Below are 22,424 nucleotides of genomic sequence, written 5' to 3'. Positions count from 1 at the left end.
TGAAGTTTTGTATTGTAAAAAACCCCAGTAGTGTTCTGCAAGTCTGTCTGACTCTTCAGCTGAGTCTACAGCTTTCTGAAATAGCACTGATGATGGCAGTAACCACTTGAATATTAAGTTGAAGAGAAGATAAGTAGACATCTGTTATCTTAGAGGTGTCCACAACAGTTCACTATATCAAGCCCCCTTGCTATGTGTTTAGATGAACTTGCATGCATATCAGTTTTTAAACTCAAGATGGGATTAATGAAAGCTAAAAATAAATTAGGAACCATGATCTCTGTTCTCCTTACAGTTTTCTTCAGTGCTTACAGCAAACTTAAAGTGACAATTAATTTTGTTTTTCAGCACTTATTTCTTGGTTGGATTAGTCTGTTACTCATGTTATGTATTATCATTTTGGCATAATGTGCTAGCTGTGTGTAATTCAGTTCTTATAACTGACATTGCATTCAGCCCCTGGAAGTTTAAAAATTATTTGGAGAATGCTGTTCAGAGGCGATGCATGGGGAAGACTTTTGAGAGATTATTCCACCATAAGTTTTAAATTTTTTTACATGAGACCCTTTGCAGGAAGGAGCCTGTTACATTGTTGTGGGATATAGCATTGGTAAAGTGATATGGTTGATACTGTATCTCCTCTACCCTGCCCTCACAAGACCCTGCCCGAAATGCTGCATCCAGCTCTGGGGTCCTCAGCACAGCTAAGACTTGGACCTGTTGGAGCAGCGCCACCAAGATGGTCAGAGGGCTGGAGCACATCTCCTGCAGAAGCAGGCTGAGAGTTGGAGTAGTTTAGCCTGGAGAAGAGAAGGCTTTGGGGAGACCTTCCAGTACCTCAACAGTGCTTATGAAAAGGAGGGAGAGAGACTTTTTGTACAGGCATACAGTGGGCAAACAATGGGCAATGGTTTTAAACTGAAACAGGGAAGGGTTAGATTAGATGTTAAGAAGGAATTCTTAACTGTCAGGTTGGTGAGGCAGTGGAACAGGTTGCCCAGAGAGTTGTGGCTGCTTTATCCTTGGAAGTGTTCAAGGCCAGGTTGGACTGGACTCTTCGAGGTTGCTTCCAAACCAAACCATTTTATGATTCTGAGGTAGCTCAAGATGAAGGAAACAAAGTTTGTGTGGTGGGTTGACATTGACAGGTTACTAGGTGTCCATCAGGACAGGACACACTCCATCAAAAGAACAGGGGGAAAAAACCTAGCAAAAAGCTCGGGTTGAGGTGTGAGGACAGGGAGATCACTGACCACTTACTGTCGTGGGCAAAACAGGCTCTACTTGGTGAAATTAAATTCATTTATTGCTGATTAAATGGAGTAGGTTAATGAAAAATAGGAAAAAATCTAAGAACCACCTCCTACCCTCTCCCTTCTTCTCAGGCTCAACTTGGCTTCAGCTTCTCTGCCTCCTTGCTTTGAGTAGTGTAGGGGAGTGGGGTATGGAGGCTGTGGCCATTTTATAACACTCAATTCCTGCTGCTCCTTCCTTCTTACACTCTTCCCCTGCTGCATCCTGAGGTGTCCTATTCATGGGTTATGGTCATTCACAAACTCATCCAGCATGGATCCTTTCTGCAGATTCCAGTCTTCCAGGCATGTACTGCTCCAGGCCCTTGAGGTCACAGGTCCTGCAAGAAACCTGCATGAACTGCAGTTTCCTGTAAGGCACCTCTGCCTGCTCCAGCATGGAGCTGGAGGTGGGTCTCTGTTCCCCCTAGGACCTCCATGGGCTGCAGGTGGATCTCTGTTCCCCCTAGGACCTCCATGGGCTGCAGGTGGATCTCTGCTCCCCTAGGACCTCCATGGGCTGCAGATGGATCTCTGCTCCCCTAGGACCTCCATGGGCTGCAAGGGCACAGCTGCTTCACCATGGTCTTCACCACAGGCTGCAGGGGAATCTGTGCTCTGGCATGTGCATCACCTCCTCTCCCTCCTTTGTGCACTGATCTGGCAGTCAGCAGAGTTGTTTCTTTCACATGTCCTCAGTCCTGTCTCAGCTGCTGTTGCACAGCAGTTTTTACTCCTTAAATATGTTATCACAGAGGTGCTACTGTCATTACTGAGTGGCTCAGGTTGGGTCAGTGGTGGGTCTGTCCTGGAGCTGGCTGGAACTGGCTCTGTCTGACACTGGGTCCACTTCTGGTATCTTCTCATAGGAGCCATCCAAGCAGTCCCCTACTAACACAGTCTTGCCATGTGAACCCAGTACAGTTATTTTCAACTTACTGTTCGTGTTACTTACAGTTTAATGTTTTGTTTTTCAGAGGTCAGATGATTTCAGGTGAAGACTGTGAATTTATTCAGCGATTTGAACAGAAAAGAAATCCAGAAGAAAAACAGGAGTTGTTGCAATCAGAAGGCAATCAAGTAACTTTATTTTAATGAAGTCTCTTTTGGGGAGGAAGGAAATATTCAAATCTACTCTTATTTTATTGTTGTTAACTGTATGCATACAGTTAAGATGTTCCAGAATAAATATAAAGCTTGCTATTGTGATTCTTTAAGTTTTCCTTAGATATGGGTTGGATGTTATTTCGTTATTTTTAAAACCTACTAAATAATTGTTAAATATCATCTGCCTTTGACTCTGTTGTGGACTAACTAGCTCAAGTCTTCCCTCATCCTGGTTTACTTAATCATGCACACTTGTACTTGAGTCACTTCTTTTTTTTGAGATTTTTTTCTTTATAGTTTATTGATGACAGCTGCTACCAGTAAGATTGCTGCTTAGTTAGTTAAGCAATTATAATTAGTTAGAGCATGAAGTCCATTGACTGCTAAGGTGGATTCACTTGGATATGGGTGTCTCATGTCGTTTTAGGCATCATAAGATATGAGACCTTTGCATTGGACAGAGCTGATTCAGGACTGAATTGGCCCTTTGCCCATATGGAGACCAGGCAGGATGCCCAAAGACACTTAATTAATATTTGAATCAGTAGTATCTCAGCCTGAGGTTCTAGCACAGAATGTCAGACATCAAGAGGATTGGGAGAGGCAGAGAGGAAGGTGAAGTGTAGATGCTTTCAAAACACAAACATTTATGGCCATTTTTTCTACTTTAATTTTAGGCCATTTGTTTTGGTTTTGTATTTCTCTTCTCTCCAAATTGTGGTGTGTTACTGTTATCTAGTGGATCATAGTTTGCATAGTAACAAAAACATGTGGTGTACTTTATATGTTACTACATAATTACAATGTAGCAGTTTATTCAATTTTCTTTGTGGTTTAGCTGAATTTGGTGAAGGGGAGGAGGAAGTGTAAGAAGTAATGTTGTAACTATTTCAGCCTATTGCTGAAATTGTAACATTCTTCAAAGATGAACAAAGATTTTTCTACATACTTACTTTTCTTACTATATAGTAAGCGAATAGGGGAGTTACGTGTCTTCCTCCCTCCATTCAAACTGCTGAAACTTTTTTTGTGCTCTTAGTTGCTGTTCTGTCAGTTTACTTGATCTCACTACCATTAAAAGAAGGGTGCTGGGGGAGGCTTTTCTAATCTGACTTGCAACCAAGTATGTTGGTGACTTTCACTAGCAAGTACTTATTTAATTTGGAAGCCATAAAACAATTTGTAAAGGGTAGCAACCAATGTGACAGGGAATTTTCTTTGTGAGATAATGTCAAATGTATTAATCTCTTACTGCAATTGAATAAGATGTTGGGATGCTCAATGCTTATGTAAGACTTAACTGTGAATTAATAAGATCCTGTTTTATATTATCAAAAGGAACAAAGACAATTGCTAATAATAATTTTAATGTCTCTTTTATTTTTCTAGTGTGCTAAAACATTTATAAACTTGATGACTCATATCTCCAAGGAACAGACTGTTCAGTACATTCTGACTATGGTTGATGATATGCTGCAAGTAGGTCAATAATCTGTATTATTTTTAAGTCTTTAAATGCATGCTTGAATGTTTCCTTAGTGTAATTAATGTATTTTCAGGTGTTTGTCATACTGTGTTAAAAATACTCTGCTAAATTTTCAGATCCTCTCTTCAGAGATTAAATGTTAGACCTAAAGTTATAAGGCTAACTTAGCTTGTAATATGTTCAAATTCTAGAAATAAAACAAACTTTTATGCTTGTCTGTTGGTTCCCAACTATGTTTAATTCAAAACTTGGTTGTTAAGGCTAGTGTTGCATAGTGGTTTCATTTCATGTGATCTTAATTTGTGGAATTTTTTCTAAATACTTTTTACATTCGATATATCAGCTTATGTTGTGTTAGAATTGTCAGTGTTAGATTAATGGTAGATTTGGTGATCTTAAGGGTCTTTCCCAACCTAAACAATGCCGAAGTTCTGTGACTTGTGACCTCAGCCCTTTCCTGTGGTACAGGGAGGATATGAAGTTGTTAAAGCTTTTCCTTTGAAGGTGTTAATTTGGCTACCCTCAGCAAGAAGGTTTAGTTTCTGCAGCATAAGATTTCCAACATAATTTAGGTTGCTTGGGACGTGTTCTGAAATTCTGGGTGGTTTACTTACAAATGAGGAACTTTTAATTCAGTGTGACATACAGCTCTTTGTAGCTGTGGACAACAGTGCCTTATATGAGCACGCTATTAAACTTGGTCTGAGACTGTTGAGCTGATTGGGATAACTCAAGAAGAGGCTTTACCCAATCAGATAATCCTGCTTTTATGTTTCCTTGCTCTGAAGTTGGCTAAGAGAAGGCATTTGGAGTGATGTAACAAGATGAGTTGAGTTATGTGAGGTTTTTTTCCTAGTATTCACATATACCATCTGTGTTTGATAGTTTCTCTTCTCCTGTTTTATGATATATTTGATCCCAGGTTTCAGTGACATGTGTTTAGTGCTGTTGGTTTAGAGTATTGCCCTAGGAGGTGAACTACATGAGTTCTAGTTCCTGCTGTGACTATTCCGTGTTACAACAGACAAGTTGAAAAGTGTGAACCTCTCCACAGTTTGTATAACACAGGGACCATGATGTTCTTTCATGTGCCTGTCTGCACAATAGAGCCCTAAGTGAGTGCCCTGACATCTGGGCTAATAGGATAATAGCTAGTGGTGGTGGTAGCAATTTACTTATCTGTAGCTTGGTCACTTTTTCTCATGAAGTTTTACATTTTTTCAAGTGTGACACAAACGTTGAGAAGAAGAGAAGACCTCTGCGTCTCAGAGAGAAGCACAGAGATTCTGTGTCCTCAGTATCATTCTTTGATTAGGACACTGGGTTGGGAATACCTTGTTTTGGTTTACCTATTGGATGACAAACTTTGGCTCAGGGTGTGAGAACTCTGCTTATTATGGCTACTTTTGTGAGGAATGGGTCTTGCTTTCTGTGCATCAGTGGCCAGAGAAGTCATCATTTCACTTGCCCTTTTCCAGAACTTGTGAGTGTTCGTAGATCTTGTTTTGCTAATGTGCTTTGGCATTAACAGATGGCCTGCAGCTACAGTAGATGATAGCTGATGCTATCTCCTCTGCTGTGGAATTAATACCCCACAGGTAATGCTTTCACTGGCCCACTTTTGAACAGATGAAATAGTTCTAGGTAGTCACAGAAAGCAGTTTTGAGTAATCTCTCTTTTGCTGTATTGTTTCTGTCATAGGTGGTTAGATGTATGTGTTTTCTTGACTTTATGATATGGCTGCATTTTGGGCCTTACCCTGTCCCAGAAGCAGCATGGATGGAATTCTTAATGTTAAATGTAATGGCTTTAAATTATTCAGCCCTTATAGTGATAAAGCAGAATAGAGATACTGGTGCACACTATGTATTTGCTTTTGTTTGGAATTGAATGCCTTTTTCACCTCAGAAATTCTGCTTCAGTATCTGAAAGGCTGTACTGACTTTTGCGATGCTGTGTGTGATTGCATTATTCAGGGATGCTGGCATAGAAGGCTTGTGTGAAGGCATCCACATGGCATTATCTCAGAGTTTCCTAACTTGTGACAACTCCACTCTGCAAGGCTGAAACAGGACTTCTGTTTTGTTTTGATCATGTTCAGGGGTTGGAACATACAGCCAGTGGTGCCTTATGGCACATTTTCAAGGTGTAGGATTCTTGTCAGAAAGCAGCATATTGGCCAATAATGGTGTGACTGTGAGTTTAGGGCAGGGTCTCTGCAGACTGCTTGGACACAGGAACCCACAGTATCATAGAATCATAGAATGGTTTGGGTTAGAAGGGTACCTTGAAGATATCTGATTCCAGCCCCATTGCTGTGGTTATGGACACCTTCAGCTAGACCAGATTGCTCAAAACCCCATCCAACCTGTTCTTGAAGACCTCCACGGATGCTCACTTGCCAGTTGAACAACTGGCAACCTGTTCCAGTGCCTCACAATCTTTCCCTAATACCTAAACCTACTCCCAGTTTGAAGCATTCCCCCTTGTCCTGTCAGTACATGCTCATGTAAATACTCTTGCCCCATTTTTCTTGTGGTGGATATGAAGTCTCTAGTCTTTGCCTGACTCAACTTAATTCAGTATATTCAAAGATTTTAAGCAAGAAATTGTTCAAGGACATGGCCTTGACTCCCAGTAAAATTTGCCTTGAGAAAGTATGTTTGCTGCAGTTTCATGAGGTGAGCAAATAATATTTGAAGCTGCTTTTGACAGCTGAACTTTTAAAAACTATCGCAGGTAGCAGAATTCAGCTTTTGTCCGATAATAACTGACTGTGGTGCTTCTATTATCTTTCTGTGCTTTGCTTGTGAAGTGGTAAAAATTACGTTAACTGTGTTTTGAGCTCACCAAAAGCTTACTTGGATGTCTAGGATTGTTCCAGCAGTTCTACTTACTGATTTGATGACCTTTCTAAGAAAGATTTATTTTGAACACTGGCAAACATGAAATTAGTGTTGTGTTTACCATATAAGATTATCACCCTTCTGCTTACTTCAGAAGGTGGAAAGTGTTAGCATATTGCCATCCTTGAGGAAACATTTCTTACTCTCTTTATCTGATAAATTCTTGAAACAATTTCTTTGGATTAGTGACCTAATCACACTACACAGTCTGTTACTTATGAAATCTTTAAGAACCTACACTCTAGTTGGTGCAGGTAGCAGTATCACCCGAACTTCATTATGCTTCTTCAGAAATGACAGCTGCTAAATTATTCAATTGTTGATGTGAGAGCTTCAGAATTCTCTTTTCATCAGTGTAGTCAGTAGCTTCCTTGGAAGGTGCAACACTACATATTTCAGGGCTGCGGGGAGTTTTCCACTCCTTCCCTTCTGTCTTGATCCTGCACCTTAATAGCAAACCAGACAAGTCTTCTGACTGACAACATATTGAAATTATTTCAGCATTTCTGCTTCCAGACTTGTCTGTCTCCTCCTTAGTTATGTTGTAAACTGAACTCATTGATCTGGTAAGTTTTGATCTTTCTTAGCTAGACTGTTTAACACATTCAGATGCTAACAGTGATTTATTTGATCGAGCTGCCATTTCTCATTAAGCGAGCCCTCACAGAGTAAAAACTCTTCACCAAAGGCTCTGTGTCCCTGAGATCTTATTTTTGTTTATTTCATGGTTTGTACAACAAATTTTGAGAACATTTCTGGGTGCATTTTTATGTGTAGAGAGTGGATTATAACTGGCAGATAACTGGTGCCATCTGAGCTTCCCCAGCCAGTGATCAGGGCAGCAATTTGCAGCCTGTGTGGTGCAATACTGCTGTGGTTCAACCCCAGCTGGCAGCTGAGCACCACACAGCCACTCACTCACTCCTGCAGCAGGGCGATGGGGAAGAGAATCAGAAGAGTAAAAGTGAGAAAACTTGTGTTTTCAGGTAAGGAGTGTTACTTTTAAGGAAGGGTTGGTTGCAGCTCTAAGGCTTAGTAAGATGCCACTGTTTGAATCATGGATACATTCAAGTCGTCTTGTGCTTAATGGATCATATCCCAACAAGGAGGCTTGCCTAGCTGGTTCTTCATCCCTAGATTTTATAACAGGGTGCAGAATTGATGGAGAAAAGCTTTTCTAGCTAAGGGAGTTTGAAAATTAAAATGTCTGCACAGTGGAGACTGAGATACTGTCCTTTTGTGAGTTTCTCATTTGCCTTCCTTCATGGTAGTTGTGTTCTTAGTGGAAGTAGTTTGACTTCAGTGAGGAAACATCTCTTCAGAAGGAAAGCTTCCAATCCACCAGGACACCTGGCTGGAATGCATATGGAAATGCTGGAGGAAAAGCAAGAATTCAAATGTGAGATTTTTTTTTGGGACTGTCTGTCTTTATTCTAGGCTATTAAAAAACAGCAGAGCTTTTCTTTCTCCTTCATGATTGTATGGCCTGTTCTCTGGCCTGCTGTAAAGAGAACTGTAATAGCTGCTTTGCATAGTGATTATTAGGGGAAATACTTAAAGAGGCTGTGCCCAGGCTCAGGTAGTTGTGGTCTCTGTGGCTCAGGGTAGGAGCCCTGGAGAACAGAATTCTGGTGGCAGTGTCCTCTTATAGATATGCAGGTTGCCTGAGATAAGTGCTGAATCAGCTGCAGCCTGATCTAGGAGAGAAGAGCTCATTTCCCAGTGAGAGGAATGGAAAGGCTCATTTTTACCCCTAAGGTTCCACTTGTAGAAGTTGAACAAAAGGCTCTTGTGTGGAAGTAGCAGTACATTGAAAACTTTGTTTGGACTTTAATCAAGCATAATTGGTTAGATGAAGAGTAGTGTCATTCTTAAAAAATGACAGGATTTATCTTGTTTCTCATTTGCCTTACTCCACTTGCATGTTCAGAAGAATATGTGGTTTGCTCAAGCAGGTGTTGCAGTACTGGGATACAACTAAGGCTTCAAGGTTTGTTTCTTCCACCCCAAATCTCCAATCTGACTATTAAAATGCTGAAATGAGCGGTATCCACAAGAAATTTTTCAGTCTAACTGAAAAATTTCTGTGGGGTCTTACAAGCCAGGATACACTCTGATAATCTATGCTAACATACCAAGGAGCAAATAGCTGTTTTATGTCAAATGCTTTTACAAATCTGTCATCTTTTCCTTTCTCAATTTTTACAGGAAAATCATCAGCGTGTTTGCATCTTCTTTGATTATGCAAAACGTGGTAAAAACACTGCATGGTCCTATTTTCTGCCAATGTTGAATCGACAAGATCTCTTCACTGTGCATATGGTAAGTTTTAAATGAACCTGTCTCTGAAGATGGTAGAGAAAAATGCTGGTTCTCTTTTTCTTCAGGAGATTTTGGAATTTGAAACTAAGCTTCTGCCTGGACTGCAAAGTTTTCTTCTTGCAGTCTAGATGAGTCATTCTTAATATAACTTCACCTAACCACATTTTAAAAAGCAAAGTTACATTGTTAATTTGAATTGTTTTATTTCTGGGAGATTAGGGCAGGTTTTAAAAATTCAGAAAAGCAGGGACTTTAGAACAATAAGTACAGTAAAACATGCCTGAAATTCTTTTATCACAGCTGCCATACAATGCTGTACAAATATTAGAATTTAAATTCTCATCTTGTGCAAAGGAAATATCTTTACCTCAATGAACCTTATTTTGTCATATGCTCAGTTTATCAACTGCCTCACTGGAAGTGTAGAGTGAGAAACAGAGAAGTGCTTGATGTTGTTCAAGTGCTGCTCAGCAGCAGCTAAAACATTGACACATTACCAGCACTGTTTTGGACACCAGTCTAAACTACAGCATCATATGGACTACTATGAAGAGAATTAAGTCCATCCCAACCAAACCCACAGCCATGTGCAGTGTATTGTTTCTGCTATGCTTTGACTACTACTACTGTTTGCTGCTTCTGTATATGGAGTAGCTTTTCTGGAATTTAAATATTCTTCTGTTGTCAGTGGTGAGAACTGGATATTTCATCTCAGCAGATTTTTTTTTTTCTTGTAGGCCAAAAATACATTTTTATTACTGTAAATTCCTAGTGGAGACCAGTTTCCAACAGTTAAACTTACATTATGGCTTGAGGAAGAGAAGACTGCAACAACTATGAATTTTTATACACTGCATATGTTTGTGCTGGAATGATATGGTAGAGTCAAATCAGAGACAAACTAGAAACTCACTAACTGGTCTGCATTAGGCTGTGGGGGCAGAACTGGTGCAAGGATTCTAGGACACTGAGCAAGCCATGCTGTTTGCCTTGGGGTGTGGCCAGTGCAACTGTGTTTGGGGCTGTACTGCCACTTGAACAGTGAGCTGGCTTGTTCTCAAGAAAAATGTCAGGCTTGATTTGTTTATTTATTTAATCAGGTTGACTGCATGGATGTGAATCCGTTTTCTTGATGTAGCTGAGGGAGGAGGTGGCTGGGGTTCTTTATTGGCCAATGCAGTTTTTTGTGATTTTTTTGGTGTTAGTGCTACTGAAGACCCATCCTGCAAAACTGCAGTTTGAGCTGTCAGACAATGCTGACTGCCCAAATAGGCAGGTAAAGCATAATTTTTAGACCCTTGCAGTGCAAACTATTTAGTCTCCCTGGAATGGTGTTTTTTAACATATGGTATAGAAATTTTGATGGTCAGCATTTCTCTACTCAGATTTGTGTTATTCAGATATTGTATTCTTTAGGTACTGCAAAAATGTACAAATAACTTGACAAGACACAGAGAATCTTATGTGAAGAGAATCCACTGAAAGTGGACACGATTTAAGTTTCCTGCCTTATTATACCTTTTAGTACAGTGCATTTTTTTTTAAAGCATGTGAATGTTTTTAAACACAAATTTTAGGATTGTGTGATTTTTGTTGGGTTTATTTTATTTTTCTCCTTACTATGCACTCTGGAAGATTTTTGATGGCACATCATTACATCTGATGAGACAGATAAAAATACTCATCCTCTGTGTAGGCTCAGATTCTGCTAAACATAAATGGTCTCTCATTCAGGGGCCAGGTAGCAGTTTTAACTCAGAAAAAATGTTGACTAGAGAGCTAATATCTTGTGTTTTAAAGCTGGAGGGATTTTTAGGGTGACTTACTTGCATTAAGAAGGGGATCTGACACATTTTAATGTAGCAATTATTGTTCCAGACTCGCACTTGTAATCCCTCTACAATCAGTGGAGGTGGTGCTGCACATGTGAATGCAGTACGGTGGAAAGGTGGCTGGAATAGTGTCCTCACTGCATCATGGAACTGTCTGCATGCAAATGAGCCCCTGCTTCAGTAATTTCTTGGTTACACTGTCTCTTTAGATGTAAGCTGGCTTAAATGCTTTTGCAAATTAGCTGCAGGCTGCGGTGTAGATTTACTTCAAATATAATTTGTAAAGTCTGATGTAGAAATATACTCTTAAGTATTCTTAAAGCCATAGGCATAATGAAAATTCTTAACCTGACCACATTTTTACTCCCCAACTTCTTTCTTAAATTGTACCTTCCATTTTACTTTTCTGCTCTTTTTTTTCTGGGCATGAAACGTCTCCCTTCTTGAAGATGACTTCCTTCAGTTTAAGTACAAAAAAACTTCAATACCATGTTACCATTTGTACTGGCATATGCCATAGTTGCTTAAATCAAACCTGCATGTGTTAGGCCACCCAGTGTCTTGCTTTTGATTGATTTCTGACTCTAGTAGTGTCCTACAGCAGTAGCCCATTGACAGCTTCCCTCCATCTCCTTCTGAGTTCTTTACTGGTGCCTTGTGAACTTCAACAGCTGCAGGTAAATGATAACAGGCACAAAGAGTCCCCTACATAGAAAACAGGTAGATTTCTGTAAGGGGCTAACTTGTATCTAAAACTGGTTTCTGAAGTTTACATAACTTCTCACTGAATTCTGAAATTGCTGTCTTTGAATAATTGGTTTATTGCATTATTTTTCAGGCAGCAAGAATTATTGCCAAACTGGCTGCTTGGGGGAGGGAGCTTATGGAAGGCAGTGACTTGAATTACTATTTCAACTGGATTAAAACTCAGCTTAGTTCACAGGTAAAAAGCTGCTTTTGTTTAAACTTTATAGTAACTTTGGAAACTTTCTAAATAATATGAATGTATAAATGTGCAAACAAGAGGTATATTTTTGGTTTTGTTTTTTTTAAATGATATTTTACTTTGTCATTTTTAAAACTAAGTGTTCTTTATTCAAGCACTTACTTTTTAACTTAGTATTTTAAGTGTTTTACTCCAGTCCTTGAAATGTAAACTAATAATAAATATTTTGGCCTTTTCTGTTGGTTACCACTGTCTTTTTTCTTCTGTACACTGAGAAAATATGAGATGAGAGTTTGTTGTCTTGCCTCTACTATTTTGGTTATCAGAGTTTTTTGCTGGGAAGAAAAGTAACATGGCAGCAGAAATTGAATATCAAAACCAGTTTACTGTAGTACAAAGCCTTTACTTCTAGTCCTGTATCTTGAAACTGAATAAATTCCAAGTTACTTGGACAGTATTTTTATAGTATTGGCTCCATTTGAACCATAAACTTCAGGCTTTCCTTCAAAGATGAATCATTCTCCTTTGCATTAATTTCTGTACATTTTTCCTTCAAGACACAGTGATTTGTCACTCATTCCTCTTAGTGCTGTAGTAGAAGGGGATTCTGGAGAGCCAAGAAATATTCAGTAGATTTATTAATGGTATATTTTTCATAAATATTAATTCCTTTTTAATAAGCCCAGTTTAGAAACCTGGGCTTATTAAAAAGGAATTTTATTTATTCCCTCTGGAGGGAGAATCTTAAAGTTGGAATTTCCTTCAGAAAGATGCAAGAGTACAATTAGCAAATTCTAAGATAAATAAATGTCTTGAATACATCCACACTTAAATAATTAAAAATGTTGATGTACCAGATCAGTTCCAAGCACATTCTTCTAGACATGAGGTGTGTGAGGGAAATAAATACAATATATTACAGTAATATATTGAGCAGGAAAAGTATCTAATAGATTCTAAATTTTTTTTAATGCCTAGAAAGATTGGAGAACTGAAAGAAACTTGGTAACAGCTGTTCCTTAAGGGTGAAGAGTGTCTGATTTTAAACTTTGATTTTAAACTCTGATTTTAAACTTTTTTTTTTCCTAGAAACTACGTGGTACAGGGGGTTCTGTGGATTCAGGAGCAGTCTCCACAAGTGATGTGAGTATATCTTTGAAATCTGTCAATCTACTATTTTGGGCAGATGATGTTCACTCCTCGGATTAAGGTGCAGATCTCTTCTGGTGCCAGTGATAAGAAGTACTTGGAATCAGAACTGTACAGCAGAGTGCCAGGTGATGGCGCCAAAAAACAAAAGTATTTTTAAGCACTTCATTTCACATAGAATATTGGCATGGAAGTGTATATTTTACAAGTTAGTCTGTCTTGTTAAATCTGTTGATGTATCTAGGATTTTCTTTATTAAAACTTGAAAAAAATATGTAAAATTAATTTAATATTCAAACAGTTTTAAGTCCCTGACTTGGTAATCTTAGAGGTCTTTTCCAGCCCAAATGATTCTGTGATTCAGTACTGTCTGTTTACCACTGTTGGACTTGTAGAAGAAACCTGAAACTGAGAAGCTTTTGGCTGTTGTGCTGTGCAGAACTCAGAAAAGGGCACATCAGATATTAAAGCTGATATTGCCCATAAACCACTGTAGCATGAAATTGCAGGAGTGCTTTCAAAGCTGTAAGCTTTTCATATCTGAATAGCTTGAATTCAGAGGAAAACAGATTGTCCTTTTTGCATCAACATTTTTTAAATACTGAATTTCATGTAGCTGTAAAAGCTGCTGAGCTTTTACAGAGATGAACTGTGGCAGTATAACAAATGCAAGTGATCATCCTGACTGGATTTTCTGTGGTGCTGTGGCATGATGAGGCAGTTTATCGTACTTCTCAAATGTGGAGTAGAATTCAGTTTGGTCTTTGTTTTGCAGCCTGAAAGTGGTCACAGTTTCTCAGAAGATTTAACTTGGGATTTGTTGTTCTTCAAAGTATAGTCATGGCTTTAAAGTGTTAGCTTCCTGTAGAGGAGAAACCTCCTCTACACGTGGAGGTCTTTAAAGGAGGTTTTTTTCTACTTTAAGCCCATCTGGGGTTTGAAGTAGAAAATATGCCAGACTGTTGTTCATGACTATGGGTAGGGCATAAAACAATGGCCTGAGCATATAAGTTGAAGTATTTCAGTATTTCATGTGCAGATCTGTGTTCCATAGTGTTAGGTTTCGTTAGACTGACAGCCCTCTGTCACACAGCCATAAAAGAATATATAGTTCTGCAGCACACAGCAGCACTTACTGTGAAGCCATGAGCTCTTCTGATGTGCTCAGAAATCATTATTCATTGCACTGTGGCACTGCATGGATGTACTGTGCTATGGCAGGGACCCAGAGCAGCAGAGTGCAAATATGTTTTAGATAATTAAAGTGGGTAAGTATTGTCTTAACTTCGTTAGTGTTCGGATTTCAGATCTAGCTTATGCAGGATTTTCAAGCAGATCCTGGCTAATTTCAGAGTAAATTAGAGATGCAGTTGTAGCATTTTATACAGGAAATGAGAACTGGAATCTTATTACGAAATTTCAATTATAATGGTGTTGGAAGACAATGCTTTTATGACAGACTCTTTTTAAAGAAAACTCCAAATTCAATGGGTTGGTGATCCAGATAAATTAATGCATTATTTGGAGTGGGAGAGCTGTCTGTGTGTTTGTAGCTGTTTTATTTTCATGGAGTGTGAAAATGAACACTTTCACAGGGAAATTGATCTTCTAGATGATTTGAGCCCAGATGCACTGACTTAGCTTTTACATAAAGCACTTAAATCTCTCATGAGAGACGCAGAATGAGTTACTCTTTATTTTCAATTCTGTTTATTGCCTCCTTTCTTTTCATATGGGATTGCCTAACTTCTTTACTTCATTAAATGTTTGAAAGGTTTGAATTTGTATTATGTGAGTGAGCTAGTGTGAGAATTTCAAGGAAAAGGCTTATAGGGAGGAAAAAAGCAAACAAGATTTTATCAGCGGCATATCTGATTAATGTATGATTAGAATTAGTGAAGGTAATGCTGACAATTGAGTAAGAAGAGAGAAAAACATGCTCTGGCAACTTTATTCAAACAGAAGACAGCTTTCATTCATAGATACTGAAGTAAGGCATGTTCAAATATTCTGATAATGTAAAGTGGTATTGCTTGCATAACACTTCTTTAATATTCAGAACTCTCTCCTTTTATGCCAGTAAAGCCTAATTAAGGAAACTGTACTTCAACTCTTACTACCTGACTCTTCTGATAAGAAGTGCTGTTCTTTTCACCCAGAGTTCCCAGTATGTACAATGTGTTGCTGGATGTCTGCAGCTGATGCTCAGGGTCAATGAATACCGCTTTGCATGGGTAGAAGCAGATGGAGTAAATTGGTGAGCACCTATTTCAATTTATATGGATATACATGCACTTAGTAGTGTTTTCCCCAGTGATCTTTCAGTGGAATAGAACTCTCTTGTAATAGGCAGCTGTTCTGTTTGCCTACAAAAGAGATTTGTTTTCAGACATTAATAGACTCAAATAAACAAATAGAACTTGCACTGTTGAGGCATTGGTGCAACTTCCCTGTTCAAGAAGAACTGCTTAAGTATGTATCTGAACAGGAATATAACCATTTGTCTTCAGCTGAAGATGTTCTGTTTATTTTTTTGTAGAACAAGGACTAACAAAATGAGTTTCTGCTGATCATCCTAGTCTTAGAGTTTGGAATTGTTCTGTCTGAAAATATTAGTGAAAGGAGAAACATTTTCTAGAGCTAAGAGTATTTTTTTCCACATATGGCTTCAAGTAGGTCACTCTTTTATCCAATTCTCCTAATAAATAGCTTTGCATTAGGCTAGGATTTCAGCACTAATCTTATTTAAAAATTGCTTGCCTATAAATAATTTTTCTGCCATCTGTGCCTCTACTGGGGATGGTTGATACATAATTTCCACTTAATGAAAAATATCCCTTTACACTGAAATGGAGAAAAGTCAAAATTCTTAGTGAAGTAAAATTTCAGGTGATGTTCCTGTGTGTCAAGGTGACACTGCTGAAATCAAGGAAGCTTTTTAATCAAGTATTAAAGCATTACAATAAGCCTGTGTTTCACCATGTTTGAACTGGTCTTAAACTTGATAAGAATGATTTTGAATGTCGATTCTTTTTTAAATTTTAAATTGAGTTATCTATTTCAAAATTGACCTGTAAATTGCTTATTAAATTTTCAAAACTCCAGCTGAGCAAACCTGCTGCATGATGTCTTCCTGAAGATCTTGTGGTGCTATTATTTTTCTAACAGTACTTTGTATATTTGTATCTATGAGACACTTTCTGAGAACTTGCTGTTAAATAATGAATACTTCAGCTCATTTCAGACACTCCTGTGGACAAGTGCAATTAAGGAACGAGGTTCAATTTGTGTAGATTTTGTTCAATTTATTTCTTCTTAAGTCTGAAGGAGTAGTTGAGATTTCTCTGTTTCTTCCAGAATGTCAAATAATGCTTTAAACATACCAGTAGAAAACCTGTCTTCATTAACCAGAAGATGGATACAGTACCACATCAGTTCAAATGTAAAAAGCTGCTTTATGGCTTTAAGGCTAATGTGAAAAAAAACATCTCTTTAAAAGATGGCTTTCTGAACAAGCTGCTTATACAATGATAAATAGTGATGCAGGTTACTGTGAAATGTGTGTTGTATGCTCATCCTCAGCAGCTCTTTCCAATAAGTTTGTGTTACCATTTCTTTTAACATTTCAGAGTGGAGCAATGCAAGCTATGTAGTCATTATTTAAAAACTAAATGTGCACTATGTCAATTTTTTAGCATCATGGGTGTCTTGAGCAACAAATGCGGTTTTCAGCTGCAGTATCAGATGATTTTCTGTGTGTGGCTGCTGGCATTTAGCCCTCAAATGTGTGAATATCTTCGTCGGTACAATATTGTCCCCGTGCTTTCGGACATTCTTCAGGAATCTGTCAAAGAGAAAGTAACCAGGATCATCCTCGCAGCATTTCGGGTGAGTACCTGTTGACTGCAGTCATGCTGTGCTTCTCCTGCAGATTCCTAGGTCTCAAATGTTGCTGATGAACAGTTATTTCTGCTGGACCATATCAATAAGCTGATTGAAAGCTTAACTCTCTGGTTATTTTTTTTTTTCCTCTTTTTTTTTTCTTTTTGTTAACTTGAACATTTGCTACAGGTAATACATAGGTTATTACTAGTAATAGATATCTGCTTGTCAATGCCTTCTTATAATAAGCTTGACAAAAAAGACCAATGTTAACACAGGCACTAGTGATTTCTCCTTTTTACTTCAAGGTTTTTTCCTATTGGAACTACTATAAAACCCTGGAGTTATTAATAGCTGATAAATTTTATCTTATGAAGCTTTAATTAACAAAGTATTATTTTGAATGCATATGTTTGTTCTCCCACTGAGAACTTATTTTTATTTACTAGTCCAAAAATCTTTTCTTGGTGGCTCTGTAAAGGCAGATGAGAATACCCATGTAAGAGTGATTAGTTGAATTACTGTGTCTTCATTACCTGAAAATTCCTGTTCCTATATGAGATAATTAGGAAGAATTGAGTTCCTAGGCTTGATGTTTTTACTATGAGAGTACCATTTTAGGTTCATGGTTGCTACTAGTTTTATGTGCATGTTTGCTAAGTGTCTTGTGAGTAATACAGGAAAGCTTTTTTTTAACAACTTTGTAATGCTGTTTTCAAGCAGCACTTGGTATTCCTGAGTAGGAAATGCAGGTCTTGGAAGCTGTTTGTTTTGCTGGATGTTCCAATAGTAAGTGTTGCAAGCACATTAGTATGGGGAGAGGGAAATTGTTGATTACTGATTTGCTGATTAGCAATGATAAGCTGTGTGAAGGTGCTTACTCTGTCTCTCTATCTGGAAACATCTGCCACTGAAATATTTCTGGATAAAGCAGAGCATAAGAATTTGCTGTTTGTCTTGTTGAAGGAGAACAGTGGTATGAAATTTTCAGTTGGAGCTATTCTTACTATATATTCTTACTATTCTTAATCTCTAGATCTTGTAGTGTTCTTAAAGATCTTAATGTTAGGATTAAGCAGGGACATATAGCAAGACAAATTGGAAAAAAAATTTAAAAGAGAAAAAGAAGCTGAGAAGCTCAGCAGTTAATATCCAGTTTCTTCCTATTCTAAGGTCATAAAAAATAGGAGAAATAATTGCTAGTTCTTAGATCTACTGTGTTTTGCAAGAGGAGACAAAAATGAAGCTAAAGTTTTTTTTAAATTAAGGCTAAGAAAGAATAAGCTGTTTCTGTTACAGGCTTGGGGGAGTGTAACTTAGCTGTTTCCTTTCTCCAACATTAAGGACTTGTGTTGGCGTGAAGATGAGTTGTTAACTGGCAGCCAGGAACATAATAGATTAGAAATTAGACATCAGAGTTGTGAGTTCTGAAACAAAATTAATATAGGTAGCAGAGGAAAAGTAGTCCTTGTCCTGTATGAGATGCCACAGTTTCTGGGGGGGGGAATTGAATAAATGACTAGGCTTGATGATTCCCTAATCTATCTATGCATTATGGAAAGTGCTCCATGAGTCTTGGCAACTTGGATGTACTCTCTACTTCTTCTCCTAAGTTGACATATTTCACCTTTTTATCAAGTTTAGTGCCTGAAGTATATAACTGCAAATGTAGTATTTTTTTCTATAAAGCAACAAGTATTGGGCACTACTCTCTCTTTGAATGTACTGTTTTCTCTACCTATTATTTTATCCCCTCATTTTTCATACTTTTATCCCCTTTTACATCTGTTTCGTAGAGCTAGTCTTATTCCTAAGATTTTGGATTTTATTACTGAATGGTTTACTGATCCATTCTATATAGTCATATATTTGTGTTTTTACTTTGTTAACATATCCTTTCAAATTCACTATGAAAAGCTTGAGCATCTCACTATGGTATAGATAGGTAATAATATTTGGAATAGCTTCCACATCTGTTTGCCATTATCTTAACTAGGAGTTCTTTGGAACCTTTATCCACCTGCTCCTTGAACCTGTTGAATTGTCTTATTTAAGGTTCATTATTTTTTCATTTGCTCTCATTAGCAGTTTTAACTCTAGCATTACTTTCTGTGAATTACCTTTTATTTCACTCACTGAAGTAGAAACTGGGGCGCCTTTTTTTTGCACATTAAAGCTAATTATATATGGCCATTAAAAGCAGTAATATGACTTATATTTAGTTTTCAAGTTTTAAAATTGATTTGCAGTATTCTGCTTCAGTAACTAATAGGATGTCTGATATAAAATAACCTTAAGTGTAATAGTTCTGTCACAAGAGTGATGCAGTCAAATTCCTTCTATATAGTTTCACTGTTTATTTCTGGCAAATGTTAAATCCTATTTATATGAACATGTGTTCTGTTTATTAAGGACTTTGTCTTTTGTATGAAATTCATGTTTTTAGCTTTATCAAAAAGTGCAGGTGGCCAGCTGCAATTGAAAAATATAATTGAAAGCTGATAAAATTGAGTAGAAATGTAATGACTAAATGATATTGGAACTTGACTACTGCATTCTGTGCTTATACTTCCAATCTTACCAACAAGCTGCTGTTTAAATAAAAATGTCTAGTTGGAGTATTCCCAAACTTGAAAAGAGCTGATCTAATCCAGATGGTAACTTTGATTTGGAAAGAAGACTTCAGGTTATTTTTTTAAAGGCTCTCTGCCTTATGCTATTGCTGCACAGAAAGCTAAAATGGTAATCCAAGATAAAAGTGGCTGTTTATGGTGTTCTGGTATTTGAGATATAAGCCTGCCCTTTTTCTTTGAATAGTATTTGTAGTCACCTCAGTTTCATGTGGAAAATATTCAAAACAGGTGAACTAGTACTTTCTATTGTTGAAAAAAGAGATGCTTTCAGGAAGTGGTCAATTTTGCCACTTAGTAACGAAAAAAGTTCCAGTAAGAGTATTTCTTTAAAATACTTTGTTTCAAAGTAGTCTTTTCTTAAACAAAATAAATACATCTTTACTTCCCTAGAATTTGTTAGAGAAATCTACGGAGAGAGAAACTCGCCAAGAATATGCTCTTGCCATGATTCAATGTAAGGTTTTAAAGCAGCTAGAGAATTTGGATCAGCAGAAATATGATGATGAAGACATCAGTGAAGATATCAAATTTCTACTGGACAAGCTTGGTGAGAGCGTGCAGGACCTTAGGTATGCTTTGCAGTGTGCACTTCAAAAAAAGCAGTTATGTGAATGTTGGTAGAACCTTTTTCTTTTGTAAGGCTAAAATATCTACAGAATTATAATATGTAAATGCTATTTAGTAAGATAGAGCATACAGAGATGTGCTGGTTGCTAGTTTCCTATTGTATGTCAGCATTTAGAGGTTGAATAGAAAATAAATAGAAAGGTCTTCACTTATAAATGTGATCTTTGCAACTGAGAAATTGCTAAAGGACTCAAAAGTGATCTTAAAGGATTTCCAGTCAAAACTGAAGTCTACCTGATTAGAATAATTTCTACTGTCCAGATTAACTCGAGTTTTTGCTAGTGTTTACCTAGTTCTTGGTCTTGTGCCTAAATTGAAGTGCATGTTGTAGGTAGTGTCCAAGGTTTAAGTGGATGGAAGGTAGACTGAAATCTTTGACTGGGGAAGTTAAAACATAAAAACCCAGAAAAACAGAGAATTAAATTCCAAAATGTTACATTTGCGTGGTTGGGTTTTTAATTTTTTTTTTTTTAATTTGTTTTCTGGGAATAGTTTTGGGGTGGATAGAGGGTTGTGTTTGAAAACAATTTTTTCTTATTGCCTCTCATGCATTTTCTTATTTACCAAAAAAAAAAAACTTGCAGGGAGCAATTCTCATACTCTGCAGAGCACTGACTTCCAAATGTGTCATAGCAATTTGAGCTCCAGCTTCGTTAGGGATAGGCTTGGGCATATGGTTCAAAGTGTTTGTAGAAGTTTGGCCAATATCTCATTTAGGTCTTGTGTTACAGCTCCTTTGATGAATACAGCTCTGAGCTCAAGTCAGGAAGACTGGAGTGGAGTCCTGTGCACAAATCTGAGAAGTTTTGGCGGGAGAATGCTGTAAGACTAAATGAGAAGAATTATGAACTACTCAAGTAAGTTTTCAAGTCTTGAATAATGTGATCCTTTAGTATTTTCTGTGTTTAAATGAACCAGAATCTAATAAAGGTTTACATTTTAGCACAAAGTCAAGAATGAAAGCAAGCCAAAACATTCTGCTTATTTTAGAATGTATAGTTTACTGTGTTCAAAACCAGAACTGTTTATTTGCTTTACTGGTAAAAATGTATTTATGATAGAGGGAATATCTTTAGTTAACTTGCATGTAGGTTTGATTTGATTAAAAAAGTGTTTTTGCTGTATCTTAATCTTAGATTTGTGTTGTGTGGTGATGTTGATCTGAGTAATGAACTTCTGTCTTGGATATTTTGGAATTGAAAGTTGTGCTACTGTTCCATGAGAAATTTGACTCAGTGCATTATGTTGCAATGTGTCTGTTTTGTGTTGGGACTGTGTTTGGAGTATATAGATTGTTAGATGAAGTGAACCTGAACCATATTTATTTGCAGTTGAGGAATGGCTGTCTGGCATATGAAACTGTGTCCTGAAATGATGCCTGGCTCTTGTCATTAACTGATAATGCATGGTGTTCTTCCAGTTCAGGGCTTGCTAATAAGTGCCAGATCTAACAGAAATCAGGAGGTCAAATGGAGCATGTGAGATATTAAAAGACATGGCAAGAGCAAGGTGATCCTGAGCTTTACGTGCATTTCAGCTGGCCTGACACCTTAGAAAAATTCCGATAAATTCTTCCCTGTGTGCATATTGTTGAATATGTAGGATTATAGACTTAAAAATTTTAGATGCTGACAACTGTGGCATGAAGTTGATGTTGAGGCTTAGTATTTCCTGTAGTGATTACAATGTTTTGCTGTATTTATTTCTCCTGATTCTGGGACTTCCTTGCACTTTTGCTGCTGCAAAGACAGTGATCTTCAGTAGTTCCTGACACACCTCCAACTGTCAGAAAATCCCCCAAAAACTCAACACCAAGCCAGACAAACCAATCCTCAAAAAAACACCCTCCGCCACAACATAATGGGGAGATTCTTGCACCTCAGAACTTCATTTTTTGCCTTGGAAGGCATTTGACAAACAAGCCTTATTTGCTTTGAGCCATATAATTTTATTTTTCCATATCTGCCTGCTTATTAGTTTTCTAAATCTAATACTCTCACACTACTGTTAAACATAATTGTTTTCGTACCTTCTGCATTATTACCTGCCTTGATGTTGGGCTTATATTTTGTTCAACATCATTATATGGCTCTTTGGTGTCTTCTGCTTAGTCTCATGGTTCAAGTTTCTGCTTCCTCTTCTTGTCAAAAGTAGTTCTTTTCATTTGAGAAGTGGTTTTCCTGTCACTTTCTGGCCTCTAGGGAGGCAGTGGCTGTGGTAATTTAATTTTACCTGCATGTT

The 22,424-nt window shown here is 37.6% G+C and overlaps 1 protein-coding gene across 1 annotated transcript in view; it reads left to right on the top strand.

The window, feature by feature from the left end:
* ATP6V1H (ATPase H+ transporting V1 subunit H) overlaps window positions 1–22,424 on the top strand; it is a 47,749-nt gene that overhangs the window by 7,788 nt on the left and 17,537 nt on the right. The window contains exons 3-11 of the mRNA XM_036406470.2: window positions 2,270–2,372; window positions 3,789–3,878; window positions 9,001–9,114; window positions 11,785–11,889; window positions 12,982–13,035; window positions 15,201–15,298; window positions 16,737–16,929; window positions 19,947–20,125; window positions 20,915–21,040. Coding sequence (XP_036262363.1) covers window positions 2,270–2,372; window positions 3,789–3,878; window positions 9,001–9,114; window positions 11,785–11,889; window positions 12,982–13,035; window positions 15,201–15,298; window positions 16,737–16,929; window positions 19,947–20,125; window positions 20,915–21,040 — 1,062 coding nt within the window. The remainder of the gene's footprint in view (window positions 1–2,269; window positions 2,373–3,788; window positions 3,879–9,000; window positions 9,115–11,784; window positions 11,890–12,981; window positions 13,036–15,200; window positions 15,299–16,736; window positions 16,930–19,946; window positions 20,126–20,914; window positions 21,041–22,424) is intronic.

This window comes from Molothrus ater, chromosome 1, assembly GCF_012460135.2.
Source record: "Molothrus ater isolate BHLD 08-10-18 breed brown headed cowbird chromosome 1, BPBGC_Mater_1.1, whole genome shotgun sequence".
In the NCBI taxonomy this organism is placed as follows: Eukaryota; Metazoa; Chordata; class Aves; order Passeriformes; family Icteridae; genus Molothrus; species Molothrus ater.
This window is presented reverse-complemented; position numbering and strand designations above follow the sequence as displayed.